Genomic DNA, 25,629 nt, shown 5'->3' with positions numbered 1-25,629 from the left:
TGTTATAAATGTCATTTCCTTTTTTTTTGAGCATAAAACTCTTGTCTCCTTTTGTTTTTGCTTCTGAATGTAATATTTTAATTTCCTTTGTCTCTCAAGCCATTTTATGCTTATTTACATCATTGTTAATTTTCAGCTATGACAACAGAAAGTACTACAGCCAATATTGTGAGCAAAATCTTAATTATGTCCTGTGTTGGAAATAATGTAAGAAAATAGGAAAAAATGTAAATCAAGAAGGGGGTTATCTTTTGAGAAGATTGCAAATATATATGACAAATGTGTCATTGAGGTGTTGACCAAGGTTAGCTTGTTGAGTGAAGAGAATGCCTTTTGTTTTTGTATGATTGTCAAGTTTTGCTTCAAAGTCAAATGGAGCTGTGTAAAAGATTTCTTTGTAAGCCGTTTCTGTGGTATGCTTACATTTGTAACCCTTAGGGTAAGATGTGATAGGTGAAGCTGAATGATAAATTTTAGCAATTAACATTTTAAAAAAGAAATGGGATGGGCTGATACTTGGTATCATATTACAGACCAATTTTAAGTGTTACAATTGCTTGCTTTATTTATACCTAAATGGTCTGATTTGATTTTTAGATGGAAATAATGAACATTTTTTTTGCTGATGCAAATGAGAAGATAAGTATGTTTTCAGGTAGTGATCTAAGAATAAGTTTAAGAAACATTTTGTCTAATTTCTAGTTACTGTTGAGAAGTAAGAGCTCAATATCAGTTATGTTAAGGACCTAGAGTTGTTTTAACAGGAATTCTCCAAAATTTGGATGTTTAATTCTAAATACTGTCATCTAACTAATCAGTTGTTTATTATCTGGTGTACATTTTGTAGTTATCTCACCCTGGTAAGCCACCAGGAAGCTGAGCTGCTCAAATCTTTAGGTTTTAACAGAAGGGTTATGGATGATCTCTTGTAGTTAAAATGAGCAATGATTAAAATCTGCTCTTAGGGCCTTTTGCCTCAAATGATCCCTACCTTGTTATGCTGAGTTTGAGCCCTGTTCAGCTGGACAGTAAGGCATTTGAACAGAGCCAAAGGTGCTTTCTGATAGACCAGCTGGCACTGTGTTACCCGTTTCTGCCTGCACGTCTGTCCATTGAGAGCATCTGTCAGGTTTCTCAACTTTGAAAATTAAATGAAAACTTCCGCCAATGTGTGGATCACCCTTATACCAGTAACAAAACCAAAAAACTCAGTGCTCTTGTTTCTTGTGAGTGCAAATGAATGTAAATTTTATAGCTGAACCTACTTGTATTCAAAGACCGGGTGAAAAAAATATATATGTATACACACACACACATACATATACATATATATACTATACATATATATACTATACATATATGTATATGTATGTATGTGTGTGTATACATATACATAGGCATACACGTATAGTATATATATGTATGTGTATGTATGTATTTCTGAGTCAGTGAATACCAACCCAATTTCCCAATGGGTGGCAATAACAAGCATGAGAAACTATGTTAAATAATTTACACACATTTCTTTAATGCATAGATTTTTAGAACTTTTAGGTTACGAAGTATATTTTGAATCTCTAGGGTCAACATGCTGTGTTTTTCAAACTTGTTTGACAATTGTACCATATATATTTTAGGCACCTTACACACACTGGTAATTGCTAATTGCTAGTCCAGGACTAGCCCCCTGAGCAACAGAAGCATTTTTCTTCACTGAGTTATATTTTAATATTATGCCTTTTAGTGAGTACTGATACAGAAGTCAGATGAAAGGCCATAGTTGTGAACTGTTGTAAAGGACGTCGTTGAGTATGTTGATTAGCGTTCTTGGAATAAATCCCTCCTGTGATTTCATACTTGATGAAATGATGTTTTTCCTTTCTGTCAATTGAGAATTATATAAACCATTATGCCTTCTTTTTTTGCCTTGCTTGTAAGGCAACTCAAATTAATGTACAAACACTCAAATGAATGTAATGCACGAATTATTCAGCTCTCATATTTAGCATGCTAAGATTTTTTACTCTCCCTTTTTATGTTTAGGCAGTTTGATAGTTAGATATCAGCTTTTGAGCCTTACTTTCTTTATCTTTAATAGAAGGATAATACCTACCATTTGGATTATTATAAAAATCAAATAAAACATGCTTTGTTATTTGCTTAGCTGTGTGTCTAGTACTTTGTAGAATGCTAAATAAATGCTATTGTGCTTTCCTCTTAACCCACTCCATAATTTTAGTATTTTCTGTTTCTGGTTTTGCAGTCTTATTTCATATATATCTTTACTTTGAATCAGCTCAGTCTTGTTTAGATGTTAGTGAAGTGTAAATACTAAAACAAAAGTTATGAACAGCACATTGAGAGGGTTGCCACAGTGGAAGTGAGGCAACTGTGAGTAGAGTTGATGGAAGAAGTGGTATACCTGTTATAAACAGTGTCTCCACCACATGGGTTACTAAGAAATAGCAGACAAACCAAGGTGTCACCGAACAGATTGACATGGATAGTCTTTCTGAGCAAAATGTTGGCTTGACTTTGAATCTAAGTCATACTTTTGAAGTAGCTGCAGCTCTTTCGAAATTTTTGGTTGTGCTGTATGTTTCTGCTGCATGTGGAAATGAGAGCAGTCCCTATAAGGAGGATTTTATAGACCCAGAAGGTGGGAAAGAGATTTACAATTTTTGAAGTAAGAAATTATGGGATATCAGGCATTTTAGTAATGGAAATTCCAGTTTTAAGAATATAACACAAGAGACATTTGATTGAGGCTCCTCCTACTTGCCAGGGCTAAATATTAGATGCTCTGGATTTTATTTCTATGTAAAAGTGATTCCATGTGAAAGGAGCCGTAGCCTTTCTGATCCAAGGCTCAGGGATAGTCTCCTTCCCTTTAGTCCATTCATCCTTAGATTGACAACTGACTCAGTGGTCTCTTCAGCCACACCAGCACATGGCTAGGATCCTGTCATAGGTGACCGCATAATTTGTCATCGAAATGAGAACTTTTCAGAGTGAAAAGGGGCACTATTAATATTTAAGCCAAAAGGCCGGGCGCGGTGGCTCAAGCCTGTAATCCCAGCACTTTGGGAGGCCGAGGCGGGTGGATCACGAGGTCAAGAGATCAAGACCATCCTGGTCAACATGGTGAAACCCCGTCTCTACTAAAAATACAAAAAATTAGCTGGGCATGGTGGTGCGTGCCTGTAATCCCAGTTACTCAGGAGGCTGAGGCAGGAGAATTGTCTGAACCCAGGAGGCGGAGGTTGCAGTGAGCCGAGATCGCGCCATTGCACTCCAGCCTGGGTAACAAGAGCGAAACTCCATCTCCAAAAAAAAAAAAAAATTTAAGCTAAGACATATATATAAACTTAGACATGTCCAGGACAAACTGGATATTTAATAACTTTTTTTTAATAACTCTTTTTATGTTGCTTTTAAAAACGAGAAGGTTTTATATTTGGGTAAGTTAGCCCTCCTGATATTTCTGTAGCAGCACAAAAATTCAGAAGGCTGTCATTCCTATTTTGAATCTTCCGAACCATGTATTTTATTTTCTAATTTGGAGTGACATTTTCTTTTTGTATTCAAAATGACTTGTTGAATCTTGTTTAATCAGTTAAAAGACCATATTATACTTACTAAGTAAGCTGTAATGGTTCTTTCTTTGGACTCCACCAGCCAGGTAATAACCAGGGGACAAATTAAAGCACAGAGGTGAAGCTGAAGCTTTAAATTTCCTTGCGTAGTAATTGCATACTTGGCAAAGACTCATCCTGGATTATTTTCAGATGTAGAATGTTGGTTTTGTTTTCTATTGTGCAGTTACATTTGGACTAGTAACATTTAATGTTGATGACTCTTCATGCTCAAAACCAGTGTAAATGAAAGTTAAATTTTAGGTCACCTGTGTTCTCCCAACTCTTGTCTTAATAGAAAAAAGCTTGGCCGGACCACAAGCGGGAATGCAAATGCCTTAAAAGCTGCAAACCCAGATATCCTCCAGACTCCGTTCGACTTCTTGGCAGAGTTGTCTTCAAACTTGTGAGTATAAACTCATGAAATATGCCTGGGTTGTCATTAAATAAGCATATGCAGTTGCATTTTCAGGTGTACCTCAGAGATATTGCAGGTTCAGTTTCAGACCACCACAATAAAGTAAATATTGCAATAAAATGAGTCTCACAAATTTTTGCAATAAAGTGAGTCTCACAAAATTTTTGGCTTCCCAGTAAACATAAGTTATGTTTACATTACACTGTAGTCTATTAAGTGTGGAATAACATTATGCCAACCAAAGCAATGTGTATATCTTAATTTAGAAATACTTTTCTAGAAGTACTAAGGATCATTGGAGCCTTTGGTGCATCATACTCTTTTGCTGCTGGATGTTGATGGCTGATGACTGATTCAGGTGGTGGTTGTGGAAGTTTGGGGTGGCTGTGGCAATATCTTAAAATAAGACAACAATAGAATTTGCCGCATCGATTGGCTCTTCTTTTCACAAATGGTTTCACTATAACATGTGATGCCTCACAGCATCTTGACTAGGAGAAGTTTCCATCTCAAGAAATTACTTTGTTCATTCATAAGAAGCAACTGCTCATCTTTTGAAGTTTTATTATGAGATTGCAGTAAATCAGTCACTTCAGGCTCTACTTCTAATTTTAGTTCTCTCTTTTAAAAAAAGTTTCAGCTTTTATTTTAGATTCAGGGTACACGTGCAGATTTGTTACATGAGTATATTGCATGATACTGAGGTTTGGGGTATGATGAATCCCGTCACTGAGTTAGGGAGCATGGTACTCAGTAGCTAGTTTTTCATCCCTTGCTCCTTTCCCTGCGTCTCACCTCCCCCTTGTATTCCCCAGTGTCTGTTATTCCCATCCTTGTGTCCGTGTCCACCCAATATTTAGCTCTCAGTTATAAGTGAAAATCTGTTTCTATGTTAATTAACGTAGGATAATGCCCTCTAGCTGCATTCATGTTGCTCCAAAATACATTTCACTCTTTTTAATGGTTGTGTAGTATTTCACAGTGTTTATATATCACATTTTCTCTGTCCATGTTACTGTTGATGGGCACCTTGATTAATTCCATGCCTTTGCTTTTGTGCATAGCACTGCAATGAATGTATGAGTACATGTATATTTTTGGTACAACGATTTGTTTTCCTTTGAGTATATACCCAATAATGGGATTGCTGGGTTGAATGGTAACTCTGTTTTAAGTTCTCTGAGAAATCTCCAAACTGCTTTCGACAGTGGCTGAGCTAGATTACATTCCCACCAACAGTAGATAAGCGTTCCCTTTTCTTCCCTCACCAGCATGTGTTATTTTTGACTTTTTATTCATAGCCACTCTGGTATGAGATGGTATCTCATTGTGGTTTTGATTTACATTTCTCTGATGATGAGTAACACAGAGCATTTTTCCTATGTTTTTTGGTGGCTTGTATATCGTCATTTGACAAGTGTCCTTGTCCTTTGCCCACTTTTTATTTTTACTCTTTGAGACGGGATCTCACTCTGTTGCGCCAGGATGTAGTATAGTAGCATGATCATTGCTCACTGCAGCCTCAACCTGTGGGGCTCAAGCAATTCTCCTACCTCAGCTTTTCGAGCTGGGACCACAGGTGCACACCACCACTCCCAGCTAGTTTTTGTGTTTTTTCTTTTGTTTTGGAAAGACGACATTTCATCGTGTTTCCCAGGCTGGTGTCCAACTCCTGGGCTCCAGAAATTCTCCCACCTTGGTCTCCCATAGTGCTGGGATTATATAGGTGTGAGCTCCTGTGGTGGCCCTTTGCCCACTTTTTAATGAGGTTGTTTGTTTTTTACTTGATGAATTGCTTAAGTTGCTTATAGATTCTGAATATTAGACCTTTGTTGGATGCATAGTTTGCGAATATTTTCTTTGATTCTGTAAGTTGGCTGTTTGTTGTGAATTTCTTTTGCTGTCCAGGAGCTCTTTAGTTTAATTAGATCCTGCTTGTCAATTTTGTTTTTGTTGCAGTTGCTTTTGAGGACTTAGTCATAATTCTTTCCAAAGGCCGATGTGTAGCAGCGTATTTCCTAGGTTTTCTTCCTGATTCCGGTTCCTTTGTTCTGTCCGTCACATCTGTAGTTACTTTGTCTGCGGAAATCTTGAACTCCTCAGAGGTATCCATGAAGGTTGGAATCCATTTCTTCTGAACTGCTATTAATGTTGATGTTTTGACCTCCCACATGATTTACAAATATTCTTTTTTTTCTTTTCTTTTTTTTTTTTTGAGACGGAGTTTCGCTCTTGTTACCCAGGCTGGAGTGCAATGGCGCTATCTCGGCTCACCACAACCTCCGCCTCCTGGGCTCAGGCAATTCTCCTGCCTCAGCCTCCTGAGTAGCTGGGACTACAGGCACGTGCCACCATGCCCAGCTAATTTTTTGTATTTAGTAGAGACGGGGTTTCACCATGTTGACCAGGATGGTCTTGATCTCTTGACCTCGTGATCCACCCGCCTCGGCCTCCCAAAGTGCTGGAATTACAGGCTTAAGCCACCACACCCGGCCTTATAAATATTCTTAATAGCATTTAGAATGGTGAATCATTTACAGAAGGTTTTTAAAATTTACTTTGTCCAGATCTATGAGAGGAGTCAGTATTTGTGGCAGCTCTAGCCTTGTGGAATATAGTTTTAAATAAGACTTGAAAGTCAAAATTATTCCTTGATTCATGGGCTGCAGCATGAAGGTCATGCTGGCAGGCAGGAAAACAACACTGAAGTTTTAAAATACCTCTGTTAGAGCTATTGGGTGACCAGATGCATTGTCAATGAGCAGTAACATTTTAAAAGAAATCTTTTTTTACTGAGCAGTAGGTCCCAACAGTGAACTTAAAATACTCAGTAAACCATGCTGTAACAGTTGTGCTGTCATCTACACTTCATTGTTCCATTGGTAGGGTATAGGTAGAGTAGATTTACCATGATTAGTAAGGACATTAGTAAATTCCTGACATTTTAGGAATGGTAAATGAGTACTGGCTTCAACTTAAAAGTCACCAGCTGCATTAGTCCCTGAAAAAAAGGTCAACTTGTTCTTAAAATTTAGGCATTGACTTCTTTCTAGCTATGAAAGTCCTAAATGACATCTTCTTCCAATATAAGGCATTTCATCTACATTAAAAATCTGTTGTTTAGTGTTATAAAATTCAATTATTTTACTTAGATCTTCTGGATCATTTGCTGCATCAGCACTTGCTACTTTGCCTTGTGCTTTTTTAGATTTATTTATTTATTTTTTGAGATGGAGTCTCACTCTGTCACCCAGGCTGGAGTGCAGTGGTATGATCTTGGCTCACTGCAACCTCTGCCTCCCAGGCTCAAGCAACTGTCCTGCCTCAGCTTCCCAATAGCTGGCACCACAGGCACCCATCCTATGCCCGGCTAATTTTTTGTGCTTTTACTATAGATGTGGTTTCACCATGTTGGCCAAGCTGGTCTTGAACTCCTTACCTCAGGTAAACTGCCTGCCTTGGCCTCCCAGAGTGCTGGGATTATGGGCATGAGCCACCGTACTCCCCTACCTTTCGCTTTTATGTAATGGAGATGGCTTCTTTCCTTAAACCTTGTGAGCCAACCTCTGTTAACTTCCAACTTGTGCAATTTGCTCACCTCTCTCAGCCTTCATAGAATTGAATCAAGTTAGGACTTTCCTCTGGGTTAGGCTTTGGTGCAAGGGAATATTGTGGCTGTTTTTTTGATCTTTAGTCCAGGCAACTCAGACTTTCTCTGTATCAGCAAGAAGACTGTTGTTTTGCTTTCTTATCATTCATATATTCATGGGATTAGTTCTTTTCATTTTCTTTTCCCTTATATTGACCACTTGGCTGTTTGGTGCAAGAGGCCTAACTTATCGTCTATATCAGCTTTCAATACTTTTCCACTAAGCATACCCATTTCTAGCTTTTGATTTAAAATGAGAGATGTGCAACTCTTCCTTTCAGTTGAACACATATAGGTCATTGTAAAGTTACTAATTGGCCTAATTTGAATATTGTTGTGTCTCAGAGAATACAGAGGCCTGAGGAGAGGCAGGAGATAGGGGAATAGCCAGTCAGTGAGAGTAGCTGGTTCACGGAGCAGTGAGAACACACACAACATTTATTGATTAAGTTTATGGTCTTATATAGGGATAGTTTGTGGCATCCCAAAACAATTACAGTAGTAACATTAAAGATCACTGATCATAGGTCACAGTAACAGATATAATAATAACAGAAAGTTTGAAATATTGTGAGAATTCCAAAATGTCACACATAGACAAAAATCGAGCACATGTTAGAAAAATGGCATTGATAGACTTGTTTGATGATGTAAACCTTTAGTGTAATATCTGCAAGCACTATAAAGTGAAGTGCGATAACATGAGGTATGCCTCTGTTACTCTTCTTTAAGGATGAAATTAACCCCATGTTAATGTAGAAGATAGATTATTCCAGGGAGTTTCTGAAGACAAAAAAAATGTGTTCTTTTCCTATCAGTCACAGAATCTGTAGCAGTGAAGAAATATACAGTCTCTCTTGAAGGCCCTGCTGTCTTCCTGTGAGAATAAAGATGGAGATGGTTCTATATTTGTGATATGAGATGGAAGTGATCTCTGTTACATTGCCTTTATAACTGCTGTTGTGAACTAACACACAGGGCAAGCATGACATTTTCTACTTGCCTCTTCAAAGAAGATGATAATTAATATTCACTGGAAGAGTACTTATCCTTATCTTTTTTTCATAGAATTCATTGAAGTGATTTCTTTGGCCCTTTTTCGCAAGTGGCAAAACAGTAAATTCTGTGAAATTCTTCTGTGGTGAAGCCTTTCAGATTTTTTTTACCTGTCTTTAGCATGAATATCTTTCTCAAATTATTGCAGGCTCCCGATTTGTTCTTCATTTTTTTTTTCTTTTTTTGAGACAGGGACTTGATCTGTTACCACGGCTGGAGTATAGTAGCACAGTCGTAGCTCACCCTCCGAACTCAGCCTGCCAAGTAGCTGGGACTACAGATGCTTGCCACCATGCCTGGCTAATTTTTATATGTTCACTATGTTTCCCAGGTTGGCCTTGAACTCCTGGGCTCAAGCAATCTGCCTGCCTCGGCCCCCCAAAGTACTGTGATCATAGGTGTGAGCTACCATGCCCCACCTTTTCCTATTGTTTACTGACTGTTTTGGCCAGTATACAATTTTATAGAGGATTTTAGGAATATAAAAATATGGAAACTTCTTGTACAAGAATTTTGCATTTGGAGATTAAACTGTTGAGTGAAGATACAAGTTAGATTTTTATTTTGAGTGATGAATAGAAAGAATATATATAGAAATGTTCTTTTTGATAGACTTTCATTTAAATATCTAAAGGTAGTCAAACATATTTGTTTATATATTGGAACGCTTGAAATTGTTATTGGTGTTTTTCCCCTTTCCTTCACAGATGGAAGGATCACCTTCAGAATCAGAGAAGCTTTACTCATTTTATGATCTGGAGTCAAGTAAGTGATTGTCTATCAACATCTTAAAAAATTTTTCTATAATTTGTTTACTCGGTAAACAAGTTTATTTTTAACTTTGTTTTCTGTTTCTTTATAATGTGTTGCAAACCTAACAAAACTTGTTTTTATATACAACTGTTATACTGGTTTATTTCACTGATTCCGGGGTAGCTTTGTCCTAAAAGAGGAGTTAGTAAAGCACCATAGAGATGTTCAGGTTAGATGGGGTAGCATGACCATTAGTCCAGTTGACGAAATCATTTTTCTTGTTTTTTCCCTCCCTGTTTCCCTTCTTCTGTCTCTTGATTTCCTGTTCTGGTTTCTTTTTGATGTCAGAAAAGAGTGATTTAGTGCACAGGGGGATTCCACAGAGTTTTTAGAGTTATGGATCTTTTAGTTATTAAGGAAAGGAGAAGGTACAGATGACTCAGTCTCTGTGGCATCATTCTTCTCTGAAACTGCCATGTTGGTAGCCACCGTCTTGGGATGACTTAAAAGCCTTCCCATATCTGAGTGTTAAGCAAAGGTAGGCTTTATTTTGCCTTTGTATGGGCACAGATCCTTTTCAATGAGGTTGTAAGTGATTTCAACTCAAAACTAGCCAGGGCACATAGAGTATGTTTGCTGCACAGTTTAATACTTCTGGATGCAGACAAATAAGAAGATGATCTAGTAGAGATTTATATAAAATTGTGGGATCCTAAGTTCCCATGAGTATAAATTACTATATAAGAAATCATTGGGTTAATTATTCTGTTGAGTAAGTAATTTAAAGAATACACATGGACATAAGCAACAGAATTACTCTTTAGTTCAGCTTGATGTATCTTTTCAAGTTTTATAAGACAGCAAAGTATTCATAATTTTTTGATATATTACTGTTAGATAATTAATGTTTGTTATCATAGGTTTTACTCTTCACATTAGCCCTACTTAGTAATAGTGTCATACACATGACCTTAGGTGAAATACTCTCAAATGTTATTAATGAACGTGTATACTTTTAGCCTTAATACCCCATTCGTGGTATAATTGAAAATGATATTTAAAGGGGATAGTATTGGCTTTAGAAGTTTCTTTTTTTTCTTCTTTTGTTTTAGAACCATCTCCTTCTGTTTGGGTTGATGCAGCATCATATCTTGTTTTTTGTCTTTGTTTTTTTGAGATGGAATCTCTCCTTTTGCCCATGCTGGAGTACAGTGGTGCGATCTTGGCTCACTGCAACGTCCACCTCCCAGGTTCAAGTGATTCTCCTGCCTCAGCCTCCTGAGTAGCTGGGATTGTAGGCGTGCACCACCACGTCTGGCTTATTTTTGTGTTTTTAGTAGAGACAGGGTTTCACCATGTTGGCCAGGCTGGTCTTGAACTCCTGACCTCAAGTGATTTGCCTGGCTTAGCCTCCTAAAGTGCTGGGATTACAGGTGTGAGCCACTGTGCTGTGCTCCTTTATCTTGTTTATTCAACTCAGATAACTTGAAGTCGAAATTGTTGTGCATGACCCCTGTTCTCTTCATGATGTATTATCCGCATGAAAAATTTAACCTATTTCAACTTTATCTGAACTTTTTAGTTCTCATTTTCTGTATTTTTGCCTTAGAGGTGATGCTATTTATTAGTTTAGTCATGACCTAGTTGTAAATTATTTCATGGAAAAGTCTGCTTAAATTGACTGACTTAATAAGAACTTATAATTGTCTGTATGTTTGTACAGAATGATGTAGAAAATCTAGTAACACACAACCTTACTGATTCTGGATTTAATGCTTTTTCATGCACACTTATGTTTTGATAGGTGTTCGATCTTACATTGCAGACAAAATTTGACAGAGTTTGCATACGGATTATTTTTAGTTGTCAAAAGATAAGACAGTATGTATTTGCTCTTTATCAGAATCTGGTATAAGGCAGGAAATACCTGGCTTAACAGCCAGCATTGAACACTTGAAAATTATCCTTTAAAAGTTCACTTTTAGATTGTGCTATTTATTTTCTCTTTAAAAAAGATATTAACAAACTGACTGAAGATAAGAAAGAGGGCCTCAGGCAACTTGTAATGACATTTCAGCATTTCATGAGAGAAGAAATCCAGGATGCCTCTCAGCTGCCACCTGCCTTTGACATTTTTGAAGCCTTTGCAAAAGTAAGTGTTAAGTTTAATATCTGCTAATTCCGCAGATCAACCATTTGCTCCTCATTTTGTTGTTGGTTACAAAAATGTCGAGAATCTTGACAGGAAATTCAAGACTCTTAATGCCTTATATTACTCCCTTATTGTAGTGAGTAGAGAATGAGAGAATGTATTGTGTGTGTCGAAAAGGGTATGAATTTTTCTGTCTTATTAATATAATTATTATTGCCTGAATATGTTCATTGTCAACTTTCAAAGTATACCCTGGTAAGAAAGAATATGCTTTCTTTTCTCAGAAGAAAATAGCATATCCCATTATTTTTTGCAAATTGTTTGCCCTTGTATTATATTCATTGAGTTTTATAGTGATTGTTTAAGCATAGAGCCTGTCTTTGAAATAAAAAATTTATTGGAATCCTTTTCTTTTTTTTTTTCTTCTTTGAGATGGAGTCTCACTCTCTCTCCCAGGCTGGAGTGCAGTGGCGTGACCTTGGCTCACTGCAACCTCTGTCTCCTGTATTGGAGCAATTCTCCTGCCTCAGCCTCCTGAGTAGCTGGTATTACAGGTGTGCACCACCACTCCTGGCTAACTTTTTTATTTTTGGTGAAGACGGGCTTTCACTGTGTTGTCCAGGCTGGTCTTCATCACCTGACCTCAAGTGATCCATCCACCTCAGCCTCCCAGAATACTGGGATTATAGGCGTGAGCTACCTTGCCTGGCCCCCCTTTTTCTTTTTTTGAGAGCCTCACTCTGTCACCCAAGCTTGAATGTAGTGGCAATGATCTTGGCTCACTGCAACCTCTCCCTCCCAGAATCAAGCAATTCTCATGCCTCAGCATTCCGAGAAGCTGGGATTACAGGTGTGAGCCACCATGCCCTGCTAATTTTTGTATTTTTTGTGTAGAGAGGGTTTTTCGTCATGTTGCCCAGGATGATCTTGAACTCCTGACCTCAGGTGATCCACTCACCTCTGCCTCCCAAAGTGCGGGGATTACAGGTGTGAACCACCATACCTGGCTTCCTGAAGTATTGTTTTGAAAAATGATTCTGAGAGTTTATCTTGGCTTAGGGAGGAAGAGTGCAATGATTGCTTTTTTTTTTACTCCACCAGCCCATAGGTATGAAATGATTGATTCTTGATATTTACCCTGGTATAGGGATGACAGAGATACTACCCTCACTGTTAGGAATTTGCTGTCCTTGCCTTTTCATATTGTGTGTTTGCATTTGTTTTAATATTGATCATAATTGCAGGTAAAACTTTGCTTTTGACAAATTTGCCACTTATTTTGTAATTTGTAACATACATTTAAAGATAAAAGTTTTAAGGCATGTTTTAAAACTTAACTTTTCTGAAACATTAAATGTAATTGGTTTGATTACTGGAGATTTATTCTGGTTTTTCTCAAATGTGTTTTTATTCTGTGAGATGTTTTTATGATTTTCTGATTAATGTCATCTTAACGTTACATTCTGGTTTATCTATAATTTAAAACTGACTTCAAAATTTAGTGGTTACTTACAATGCATCTGAGAACTTTCTCATATATTTCATATGCTTCTGAAAATCTTAACCTGTAGTAGTATTGTATATAGTATGTAAGGCTTTTTTCATGTTAAACACCATAAAAATGAATACCTACTGAAAGATAAAAATATACCTTATGATGATTATTACCTTATTCCTATTGTTAAGTTTGTGGCTATTTTGTGGTAATTATTTCTGTTGTTGGAAAATGTTCCAGTGATAATTACTGATGTTATTAATATCCATGAAAAATATTTTAAAATACTTTCTTTTTTAAAACTTCATTTATTTTTTTCTGGGCTCTAATACTTGCCAAAATAAACTTTCTCTTTTTTTTTTTCCTCTTTTTTTTGAGATGGAATCCTGCTTTTGTGGCCCTGGCTGGAGTGCAGTGGTGTGATCTCTGTTCTCTGCAACCTCTGCCTCCTGGGTTTAAGCAATTCTCCTGCCTCAGCCTCCCGAGTAGTGGGATTACAGGTGTCCACCACCACACTTGGCTAATATTTGTATTTTTAGTAGAGATGGGGTTTCACCATGTTGGCCAGGCTAGTCTCAAACTCCTGACCTTATGATCCACCCACCTTGGCCTCCCAAAGTGTTGGTATTACAGACGTGTGCGACTGCGCCTGGCCTTAAAATACGTTCTGTCGCTACATGTAAAATGTGAATTATTATCCAGTTCTCTTTTCTTTTTGAAGATTTTAATGTATTTTTTAATGAAATTCTCTCCATGTTATATAGAGGGAAAATTCTGTTCCTATGATTAAGTGGACCAATTTTTAATACTGTGCTTACCCTGCTCCCCACATAATATTTGTTACTGCTACAAAAGTAGAACATGTGCATTTTTGAGACTTTTGGGCGTAATTGGCCTTAGATGTGTCATTTCTGCGTTAAAATATAGGTTAGTAATCAGAGGAAAGCAACCTATAACCCTTGGCTTCTGTACTTTCTGGTGAAAGTTTTGTTAATGTTTTTAATTTGTATTTTTCTGCTTATAAATTTGTCCTTAAAAGAAATTACTCCCCTCCTTCCCCGACTTCCAACTCCTTCTCCTTCTCCTTCGTTCATGAAATGATCCTAAATTAACCTAACTGGATCCTGTAGCTTGCAGGAATGAGTCACTGAGTGCATCATGTTGACGGCATATGATGGTGGAGATCACATCAAGCACACAGGAGCTGGGTAAAGAGCCCTGGGCAGAGATTTGTATCCCAGTCTACTGCTCCTCTCCTCATTTTACTGGTATAAAAGTAATTAATCAAAGAGAAGAAATGAGCACCACAGAAAGCAACATAAAACGTGATTTTGTTTTTTTGAAGCCAGATAAAGCCAGCCTTCTTCATAGTGTAAATTCAAAAGTCAGTTCAGTAGGTTGTGGAAAGCAGGTCAGCATGCAACTATCCCTGACTTGTTGGGTACCAGATGTTTATGTTGGGTACCAGCCCCCAATCCTGTACGTGGGTGACCTTAGTCCTGACGGTGACGAGGGATTAAGAAAAGGAAATAAAGACAGAGACACGGAGTAGAGTTTACAGCATGGGTCCTGGGGACCAAGGCAAGCTTGGGAACTGCATTGGCCCAGAGCTTTGGGCCCCAGACACTTTTACCATGTGCATAATCTCATTGATCTTATGGGCATGGAGGGGGGAGTGTAAAGGAGTAGGTAAAATAGCCAGGCAGGTGGAGAGCACTTGAGATCCTTCGAAGACATGCTAAACTAATGCTCTGAGCATTTAACAGCACTTGAGATCCTTCCAAGACATGCTAAGCTGGTACTCTGAGTTTATCACCAATTTTTATCAGGGTGCTGAGGCATCAGAAGTATAGTGGATGAGGAGCCACCTGGTCTGACCACACCCAGTGTATCAAGGGGCTTTTATCTCCCGAGCATTGGGGACATAGAGCAATTAAAATCACTCCTTATTCTGAGAACCTAGGCAGAGCCTGGGGTGTTCCATGATCTCTGCCTTGCAAAGCTTTTCTCCTCCTTGCCAGCTCCCATCTGCAAAGACCCTCTCGGATCTCGTGAGCAGAGGTCACCTCCCTTCTCAGAGATCTTTGCTTGAGCCCTCTTTACGAGGCCGTCATACAGTCTGCATGTTGAAGAGGCATTCCTGGGACCAGAGCAGTATTCCCTGCTGTGCAACAAGCCCGAGGTGTTCCCCGGTGTTAATGCCTCTGGATGGTCTTTACCCTAGGCCTCCTGCTGCCGTTTCTAATTAACTGTACCAATAATATAGTGTAGTTTGGTGTATAAACTTCAGTGTTCTCTGAGCCAAGCAAGCTTATAATTATTTAGATCGACCTTGACCCACACGACTGACAGTTTGTACATTCCGAAGCAGCTGCTGACTTTTGAATTTATGCGGTAAACAAGACTAGCTTTACCTGGCCTCCATAACCAAGACCTTGTTTTATGTTTTTCTTTTGGTCCTTCTTGTTTACGTTCATTCAGGTTCTGTGCATATCATAGACATGCTAAGCTTACGTTTTAGCCCATCTTTTTTTGTTTGGAGACAGAGTTTTCATTCTTGTTGCCCAGGCTGCAGTGCAGTGGCACCACATTGGCTCACTGCAACTTCCGCCTCCTGGGTTCAAGCAGTTCTCTGGTCTTGGCCTCCCAAGTAGCTGGGATTACAGGCATGTGCCACCAAACCTGGTTAATTTTTGTATTTTTAGTAGAGACGGGGTTTCGCCACATTGGCCGTGCTGGTCTTGAGCTCCTGACCAGCATGGCCAATGTGGTGAAACCCCGTCTCCACTAAAAATACAAAAATTAGCTGGGTGATCCGCTTGCCTTGGCCTTCCAAAGTGTTGGGATTACAGGCGTGAGCCACTGCACCTGGCCAGTTTTAGCCCATCTTACTGTAATTGAAGGCTTGTGGAGTTCTGAGAGCTTTTCTAAACTTGCTTATGTGTTAATTTTTTTGATTTTTAAATTACAGACATTTTCAAGCATACTCAAAAACAGAGGGACTAGTAGAGTGAATCTTCATGTTTCTGTTAGCTGGTTTCCTTAGTTTTCAGACTTGTTTTATAGCTGTCATTTTTAATACTTAGATTTCACACAGATGTTCTTTCCCTTTGTTTGGAGACAGTCTTCATTAGAATTAGTCTAACCTTCATTAGGATTAGTCTTTTCTTATCAAGCCTCTTGCCCTGCTGAGAGATGTTTGTTAGATGAATCTGAATTTGCTTAGTAAATTCAGCAGACTTTTATTTATTTATTTGCAGGTGTAATGTGTACAAATACTCTTGATACAGGGTTGTAGAATTTTGTGGCTAATTCTAAATCACAAGATTATTTGTCAAGGCAAAAAACATCGGCAGGTCACAAGTCTTACTTGAAGAGATGCATATCTTTATCAAACTTGCACTTTCCCTGAAAGGCAAAGGTTGGGGAGGACGAGAAAGGTCTTAATCCCGAGAGCATATTTTATAGTCTGCCGAATTGATGGCTTTTTCTAATGGAAACCTGTGATTGATACCTGCAATGTTGGCTGTTTATATTGTGAACATTGGAGTTTCTGGTGGAAAATAGTGTGTCTTTCCTGTTGGACCATGTTCTCAGTGCTGAATGTGCATCTACTGTGTAAGCCTTAATTTTACTTGGAAAAATGTCTTCTGTTACTTGAGACCTTTTGTTGTATAGTCATTTTCTGGGTCATATTCCCAGATGTTCCTCCTTTTTACCCCACTTCTTAGCACCAGTGTTAGTCCCTGACTCTCCACTCACACATACACACTAATAGCAACTGGGTTTAGAGTGTGGAGTTTTCTGTATAAATATATCCTGTCCACTTATGAATTTGTTGCCTGGCTGTAAAATCTTGAGTAACATGAGGCATAGGAAGGAGGAATTTTTCTAGGGATGGGTATCAAGGAGGACCTCATATCGTAAGTAGAAACTGACATAAATTTCAAAAGTGAGCATGGTGTTGGGAAACAGTGATGTACAGTGGTCTAGAAATGCTGCTGGGGAGTGAGGGAGTGTTGATTCCTCCAACCTCCTGAGGGAAACATATCAACCTCCTCTGGAGAAGGTTTGCAAAGGAAGTTGTTACCTGTGGAATACAGATTTCAGTTATATTTAGTAATTACAGTAGAGGATCAACTCTAAGGACTTAGTGGAGTGTCTGACACATATTATTAATTTCTACTACTTTTGCTTCCACCTCCTGGCTTTCTTTGTTTTGGAATACAGAACTTCAGTGTTTTATGTCTCCCTGTGCTGTCTTCTTGCCAGGAGTGCAGTCAGCAACTGATTGTAAACCAGAGTCTCAGACAGTTGCTCACAGTTGTGCCCAGTACTGATGTCTCTTGAGATACTGAGAATTACCTGTTTCGTTGAGAAGAAACTTTGCAAACAGGCAATAGTGTCTTTTCCCTAGTAACTGTCTTGGTTTCAGTCATAGCCATTGTGGACAGAAATCATTTACTGTTGCCATCATTCATAGCAACTCCATGATATCAAGGTAGTTTCTTGGGATTTCACATAGGAAATGTAAAAGTAGGCTTCCTGTGATGAATGAAATCTCTCTCACACATGCATCTTGAAAGGATGGAATTAAGAGTCCTTTAGTTGTCATGTTTTAATTAATTGAAATGACATGGAATATACTGTATTGTATTTCTTATTCTATCCCTCCAAATGTCCATTGATAATTATTGGCAATGGTTGTGAATAGTCTAAACTTAATTTCAGTAGAATTTGTTTTGAAAGTATTTTTTTATGCACGTGAAATACTTTTTTAGGGATTATTATACAGGGTTCTAGAAAAATACACAATTTTTTTCTGGGCTTGTAACTTTCTAAAAATGTATTTGACAGCCTGATGAGAAATGTGTTAAAATCTGAAGAATAAAACAGAAAACAGGCTAGTTGCATAGAATGTTTCAAAAGCAGACATTAAATTGGCATCAACAAGAATAAAAGTGACCTTCCTGACCACAAAACATATGTCATTGTTAGCGTTTCCAGAGCTCTGCACAGTACTGTTGAACTTTATAATGTTGTGCAACTGCCACAGAATTTTTTGATTAGAAATTCCACATCTGTTTGAGAAGATGTTCCTGCTTGTTTTCTTTCAAACAAATTAATAATTCTCCTGGTAGCATGTTATTTTTGTTCTTTAGGGCATATATGTGACCTCCAGAGCTTGCTTTTCCAAAATCTAATTTATAATTATGTTAAGCTGCAGCTGGTTTTGCAATATGTATTGGTTGCATAGATTTGAAAGTGAATATTTTAGAAGGTATTTTTGGTGCTATGATATTTAAATTTTATAGTTTCATTCTGAATAAATTCTTTTTTATTGAAGAATTCTTTGGTTTTAATTGGAGAAGCAATGGAGAAGGTGTTAAAACAAGAATCTTACTAATTCATAATGTGATAAGAAATCATGATTTAATATTTTGTGGTATGTTAGAAATAAGGCAAGAGAAAATAATCAGGATATTATATTCAAGATATATATCATATATTCAAGATAAATAATATATATATTTATATATAAATATATTTATAAATATATATATTATTTATCTTGAATATAATATCAGACTTGCATTTGGCTGGTGTGTAACTTTACATTTAGAGTGATCATAAATAATTGAGGAGATACTCTGCCATAACCTCCCTCATAATTTTAGTGAAGTCTGTAAATCAGCATGGAAGGAACATTACTAACTTATTTCTTTGTGTGTCTTTTTCATTCTCTGGTGAACAGTATAAAAAGCAAGAACAAAGTTGATCATGTTATATTTGGTTTTTAATCTTAAATTTTCAATTCTGTTTAACATTTCATCTGGATACACTGCTGCTCTGTTACTTCATTGTTGTTGGTAGGCTAATTTGTGGGAAGATTATTACCTCTTGTTTTGAAAGGTCAGGAGTGTATATGTTTGCCACTCGAGGGTTTCAAGTTCATGTAGGACCAAATTTAAAGCCTTTTTTGTTGATGAGCTCTGTTGGGTTTCACTACTGTAGCCTGCTATAAAGTAGTAAAGAAAGCAGTCTTTTGAATTAGTAAAGTGATGGATTATCTAATTACAAAGTTGATGTGAAATGGCAGTATGATAACTTTGACTGAATTACTAAATGATCCCAGTGACTGATCAGATGTGCCTGCGTTCCATTAACGAAAAATATGCCATTAAATATTTAACACTAAAATCGAGCAGACACACCAGGATTGCTAACCTCCAGTCACTGGGGTGGTTGTGTCTATATGTGTGGCTGTAGCTGCTACAGGCCACATCTCTCTAGTCTGCTCACAGCGCTGCTAGAATACTTAGTTATTGGGATTATTCTTCTCTTCTGGTTTTAAGTAAAGCAGGCAGACTGTTAAGATATTTAAATGCCTGCAGATCCTGGCGTTGTAATTACAAAATGGTGTCATACTTCTATGATTTATATGTTTTGTCTTTATTATAACAGAATGGATCTTTAAGTAGATTCAGGAGACAATTATTCTCAAAAATATTTATCTACCTTCAAATAAAGTGACGTTCGTAGGACACTTGGGCTTTTAAAACAAGTAGTTGTTTGGATTTTTAATGATGATTATTTATCATGTTCTTCATTTCTAGCCATTTGGTTAAGTATTTCTTTTCACTTATGTGTTAATAACCTATGATGAGTTGGTATATGTTTATCATAGTTAAAAACCAGATGCCTGCTAAACTTCTGAAGTTGGGAAGGATAATTAGTAAGTTCTTAACCAGCATTTTTATTTATACCTGTGTTGGTCAAGGTTAATTGCTTATGTAAGGGCTAATGCTTTGGTTAAAAGTACTGATCGATAAATGTGTTTGTCAAGCCTTGTTGCTTTATCTGTTTGAGGGTATAATTTGCCATCAATGCAGATGGAGGTGATATTTTTTAAGTGTCTGTATGATGTTACGAAATGGCAAAGGTTATTATCATTGCTTTGGCTTTTCCTTTAGTGGCAACAATCTCTACTGTAGTACTGCGTCTCTCTACTAGAATGCGATTACTTGGAGCCAGGATTACATCTTACTTATTTTGAATTCCTGGCAACCTTCATTGTGTGCAGTGGTCTTCAATTTTTGACTGATTGAAGTAATGTGAGAAAACGGTATCCCTTTTCTGTTTTGTGGAACATATTTTGATAGATTTTTTTATTTTTTATTTATTTCATTTCATTAAAAAATTATTTTTTAAAGACAGGATCTTGCTCTGTCACCCAGGCTAGAGTGCAGTTGTGTGATCCACCCACCTCCCAAAGTGCTAGAATTACAGTGCATAGCTCACTGCAGCCTTGAACTTTTAGACTTATGTGGTTCTCCTGCCCAGCTGGGACTGCAAGTGCATGCCATCATGCCTTGCTTATACTTCGTTTTACTTTTGTAGAGATAGGGTTTTGCTCTGTTGCCTAGGCTGGTCTAGAAGGCCTGGGCTCAAGTGACAATCCTACCTTGGCCTCCCAGAGGGCTAGGATTATAGACATGAGCCACTACAGCTGGCCCAGATATATAATTTTAAAAATTAATACATAATGTAAATATATGAGACTTGCAGAAAGAAACATTAATATCATGGTAGAAGTCAGGAAATCTAGTAAGTTAGTTGATAGCTCAGACTCATAGAGACTGCCATTATACTAAGTTCTTCAGGAAGTGATGAATAATTATGTTAATTATTCCAGGTTTCAAGGAAGTTTTTCTATGAAATCTCACATTGTAAATATTTAGACTTTCCAGGCAGGAGACAAAAGTGAGTTATAACTGTCTCATGACAATTTTTGGTTTGTAAAGAGTGATACTTATGGTCTCTGTGGTAGCTGCTTCTTTAAAAAAATTATTTTAGCTAGGCGTGGTGGCTCATGCCTGTAATTCCAGCACTTGGTAGGTCAAGGCAGGCAGATCACCTGAGATCGGGAGTTCGAGACCAGCCTGACTAACATGGAGAAACCCCTTCTTTACTAAAAATACAAAAAATTAGCTGGGTGTGGTGGTGCATCCTTTTTAATCCTAGCTACTTGGGAGGCCGAGGTAGGAGAATTGCTTGAACCCAGGAGGCGGAGGTTGTGGTGAGCCAAGATTGTGCCATTGCACTCCAACCTGGGCAACAAGAGCGAAACTCTGTCTCAAAAAAAAAAAAAAAAAAAAATTAAATTGGCAAATAAACATTATATATATTTAATCATGTACAACATGATGTTTTAAAATATGCGTGTATTATGGAGGGGCTAAATGGAGCAAATGAACATGCGCATTACCTCACATGCTTGTGGCAACTTAACTCTGCCATTATAACGTGAAAGTCCCCATGTACAATAGGTAAATGAATGAGTGTGGCTGTCTGCCAAAGAAACGACACTGAACATTGACTTTCCATATAATTTTCACGTATTAAAAATATTCTTTTTATTTTCCCCCAACCATTTAAAAATGTAAGAAAACATCTTTAGCTTGCAGCCTAAGCAGGTAGGGGACCAGATTTGCCCTCTGGGCCTTTATTTCCTAACCCCTGAATTATAATTTGTAAGCCAGAAGATGTTTTGTAAACAATGAGAAACAGGGTGTGCTGTTAGAAAATTTTCTAGTCAAAAAAAAAGGGGATAGAAAATACTTTATTTGTTATTTTCTGAAAAGCCATTAGTTCTATAGGTTTACATTGCTAGTCACATTTCTGAGTACAGTATGCACACAGTTCTGTTTTTTTGAGTTAATTTTTGTTTTACTCTAAGCCAATTTAATTCAATAACTTTAAAAATGTTTAAACTTGATATAGTAAGAAAACTGCAGTTATTTTACTAAATAGCAAAAGAAATTATAAAATAGAAAAAGTGGAGACTTAATTTTCTTAATACTTTATCATTTTAACTGTTTCCTTTTTTTTTTTTTCCCCCCAAGATGGGGTTTCACCATGATGGTCAGGCTGGTCTTGAACTCCTGACCTCAGGTGATCCACTCACCTCCCAAAGTGCTGGGATTACAGGCGTGAGCCACTGAACTGTTTCCTTTTTTATCTTTTAATTTTTAATTTTTTAAAAGACAGGGTCTTGGCGGGGTGTGGTGGCTCACGCATGTAATCCCAGCACTTTGTGAGGCCAAGGCACACCTGAGATCAGGAGTTTGAGACCAGCCTGACTAACAAGGTGAAAACCCTTCTCTATTAAAAATACACACACAAAAAAATTAGCCAGATGTGGTAGTGGGTGCCTGTAATCTCAGCTGCTCGGGAGGCTGACGGAGGAGAATTGCTTGAACCCGGGAGGAAGAAGTTGCAGTGAGCCAAGATCGTGCCATTGCACTCCAGCCTGGATGACAAGAGCGAAACTTGATCTCAAAAAAAAAAAAAAAAAAAAAAAAAGACAGGGTCTTGTTATGTTGCCCAGGCTGACCTCAAACTCCTGGGTTCAGGCAGTCTTCCTGCATCGGTCTCCTGAGTAGCTGAGACTACAGGCATGTGCTATCATGCCCAGCTTGTTTTTGGTTTTTAATTAAAGATGTCACATTTCATTATTTTGTTTTGAAATGAAACATAAAGATAACATTTTCTCTTAGAAATATTTTGGCTATGTAACTCAAATTTAAAGTTTTTGTTTGATTTTTTTTAGATCTTTTCTTAGATTGTGGATTATTGCCCTCAAACTTTAAATTGTGATTTGGCTATTTCTGTTTCAAATAAGGAGGACCTTTCATGGGAGAAAAAAAACCAATATGTTTTAGACATATAATAGTAATAGTGATAAAAAATTATGATAAACTGCTCTATTAAATTTTGTAATAGGCAGAAACAGCGGGATATTTTTCAGGGGCAGAAATCAGACATTGCATTTTATGTGGAAAGTAAGATGACTTGGTATATTATAAAGGTAAGCAGGCAAATGTGGTGATGGCTTCGCCAAGGAGATTTTTAAAAATCGTCTTAATCGAAGGGGAAAAGAGTCTTCCTTTCATCTTCAAAAGTTGATTTTCATTACAGTTTCTATGTTTAGTACCTAATGTTACATGTTTAAAGAGACATATTTAAATAAATGTTTATTTACAAAGCATGGTGAAGAAAGGACAGGAATACTGTCTTACTATCTGGAAGAGCTTTAGAATCAGAGGGCTTCAACAGTGTTATCAGGCTGTCCTGGTCCAGCTGGAAGCTACCTTCTTCCTAGAAGAGTTTCACTGAGGATTAGAATTACACGTCAGGATGGGTTATCTCTATGAGTACAAGATAGGCATGGATGATATGTAAAGTACTCTTTGAATTTGTGAGTTTCTGATACTCCTGGTACATCACGGAAGGGTGTAGATATCTTCTCTCACCTTCTCCATTGAAGTCCTGCTTATTCTTAAGTTTCTACTCAGATCTTTGGTGAAATCTACTTGGCCAGGATTGATGTTTCCCCTTTTGTAAAGTCAGTAGACACTGTTACATTCTGTGCCAGCCATTTCACAACTGTGAATGTCCTCTACTTTTCAAGTCTTTTTTTCCTAGATTCCCACTTAGTAATTTATTTCTTGAAAATAGAGGTCATGTGTCCTCATTTTCTTCCTTCAGCATAATAAAATCATATAACTTTGGGGCTAAAGAGGTCACAGAAACTCTCTAACTCCATAGCCTTCCCAATTTTTATCCTCTCCCTTTCTCTAGAATACATCAGTTGTAGCTTAGAGTAGGGTAAGTAGTCACCCAGTGGCAGAAAGAAAGCTAGAAACTGAAGTCTTCTGAGTTCAGTCTAATGCTCTCTTAATTGATGCCCAAGTGCTCAAGAACTTAGTTGCTAAATTGGAGTGAAAATGTGATAGAGCAAACAGAAGTTAAATTATGGACAACCTTTTAGCAATATCTGTTTCTTATATTGAAGCCTATCTGTGTAAAGGTAGAAAATTAAAAATAAGTTACAGAATAGTATTATTTGACATTTGAAACTAGATTAGCTTGTCTGATGATGAGTTTCAATTCAGAGATTCTGTATGTCTCTTTAAATGATTGTGGCTTTCCAAACCAGCTATCTATCTTCCCTTTAGATAGCTCAGTTATAAATAGAACTGCTGTATTAATGTACTTGAGTATGTGGATTTGTCTTGTATTTCCCATTTTTGTCCGTACTTGCCAGGAAACAAATGAGTATTAGATTCTGGTATATGTCTTACATCAACAGATCGAGGGACAATTGGCAGATTTATCACAAGTTTCCTAGTGCTGCACTCCTTCATTTTAACTTTTTATTCTACCAAGTACTTTAATGTATATGTTTACATTTACCTTTCATAATAGCCCTCTGAGTTATGGTTATTGTGCCTTTCCAGATGAGAAAATGCTTAAGGTCACACTGTTTTTAAGTAAAAGAGACAGAACTTTATGGCCCTCTTCATTTTGGATTTCTTATTTTCTCCATTCCACCATACTGCATTCTGTGTTGTATTAGTTCTCTGTTAGAGCCCTAATTGTGTACTGTTATAAGCCTTAGCAAAATGCAGAATGACGGAAATGAGAATATTTGATAATATTCTCTCTCTAATACTAAAGTTTTGCTCTAGGCAAAGCTGTAAATTATTTAATCAGGATTTCTGGTATTTTTATACAGGTGGTACATCATGTCTTACATACCTCTGTCCTTCATATATTCAAATCCAAATAAATACTGAGAGTGGGAGGAGGGTAGATTGTTCATATCAAATGATTCTGTGCTGTTGTTGCCACAACTCCATATGAAAATAAAGATAATTGACATATAATTTGCATGGAGTTAGGTATCTTTTGAAATCTGCATTCTACAATCTTGTAGTATGGAATATTAAAACATTAATTATTCACGAGCTCTCCAGCTTGAGTCTGTGTGTTTTCTTAGCCATTATTGGATGTGTTTTTCTCTGTGATTCTACAGATGCATGCATTTGTAGATTTAAACATTTTATATGCAATAAAGCATATATGCAATGTGGAAGAAAATACTCTTTGGTCTTACTAACATCTCTTTTTCTTTTAGGGATATTTGACCTTAACATTTATACTTGATATTAATGACATAGGCAGATAATTTTAAAATGTTATTTTTGAATACTTGTCAAGTAAAAGCAAAGAATTGGAGCTACATGACCAGACTTGTCAGTCATGGGCTCCATTTCAAGTTTTAATTGACATTTGGTTTTAGTTTTGATGCTTATAGAAAAATTTTATCAAAATACTGTTTATGCAGATCTGTTTAATTTGGATCACCTGAATTAGGATCAGAATTCAAAATATCCTTAATGGAATTTCCTTTCCTCCCCTGATGGGTAGCAGCATTTTATTCAGCCAATACAGCATCTGAAGAGGCTGATGTGACTTGCTGGTTGGTGTCCTAAGGTCTGTTTTTTCTCCTTCATAGCCATTCATTGGCTGTTGGTCTTTTAGATTAGAGCAGAAGTTGGTAACATATGTTGTTTTGGTGCCTCAGAAGTCTTTCCTAATAAGAGGTGACTATACTGTGGGTTT

At 37.2% G+C, this 25,629-nt stretch overlaps 1 protein-coding gene across 3 annotated transcripts in view; it reads left to right on the top strand.

Annotated features, from left to right (window-relative positions):
• SMYD3 (SET and MYND domain containing 3) overlaps positions 1–25,629 on the top strand; it is a 755,279-nt gene that overhangs the window by 149,554 nt on the left and 580,096 nt on the right. For all 3 annotated transcript variants that reach the window (XR_012513694.1, XM_074385664.1, XM_039464247.2), the window contains exons 3-5: positions 3,934–4,041; positions 9,466–9,523; positions 11,527–11,663. Coding sequence is in view for 2 of the 3 variants with exons in the window: in XM_074385664.1 (XP_074241765.1) it covers positions 3,934–4,041; positions 9,466–9,523; positions 11,527–11,663 (303 nt within the window). In the remaining variant the exon portion in view is untranslated. The remainder of the gene's footprint in view (positions 1–3,933; positions 4,042–9,465; positions 9,524–11,526; positions 11,664–25,629) is intronic.

Source organism: Saimiri boliviensis, chromosome 14, assembly GCF_048565385.1.
Source record: "Saimiri boliviensis isolate mSaiBol1 chromosome 14, mSaiBol1.pri, whole genome shotgun sequence".
NCBI classification, from domain to species: domain Eukaryota; kingdom Metazoa; phylum Chordata; class Mammalia; order Primates; family Cebidae; genus Saimiri; species Saimiri boliviensis.
This window is presented reverse-complemented; position numbering and strand designations above follow the sequence as displayed.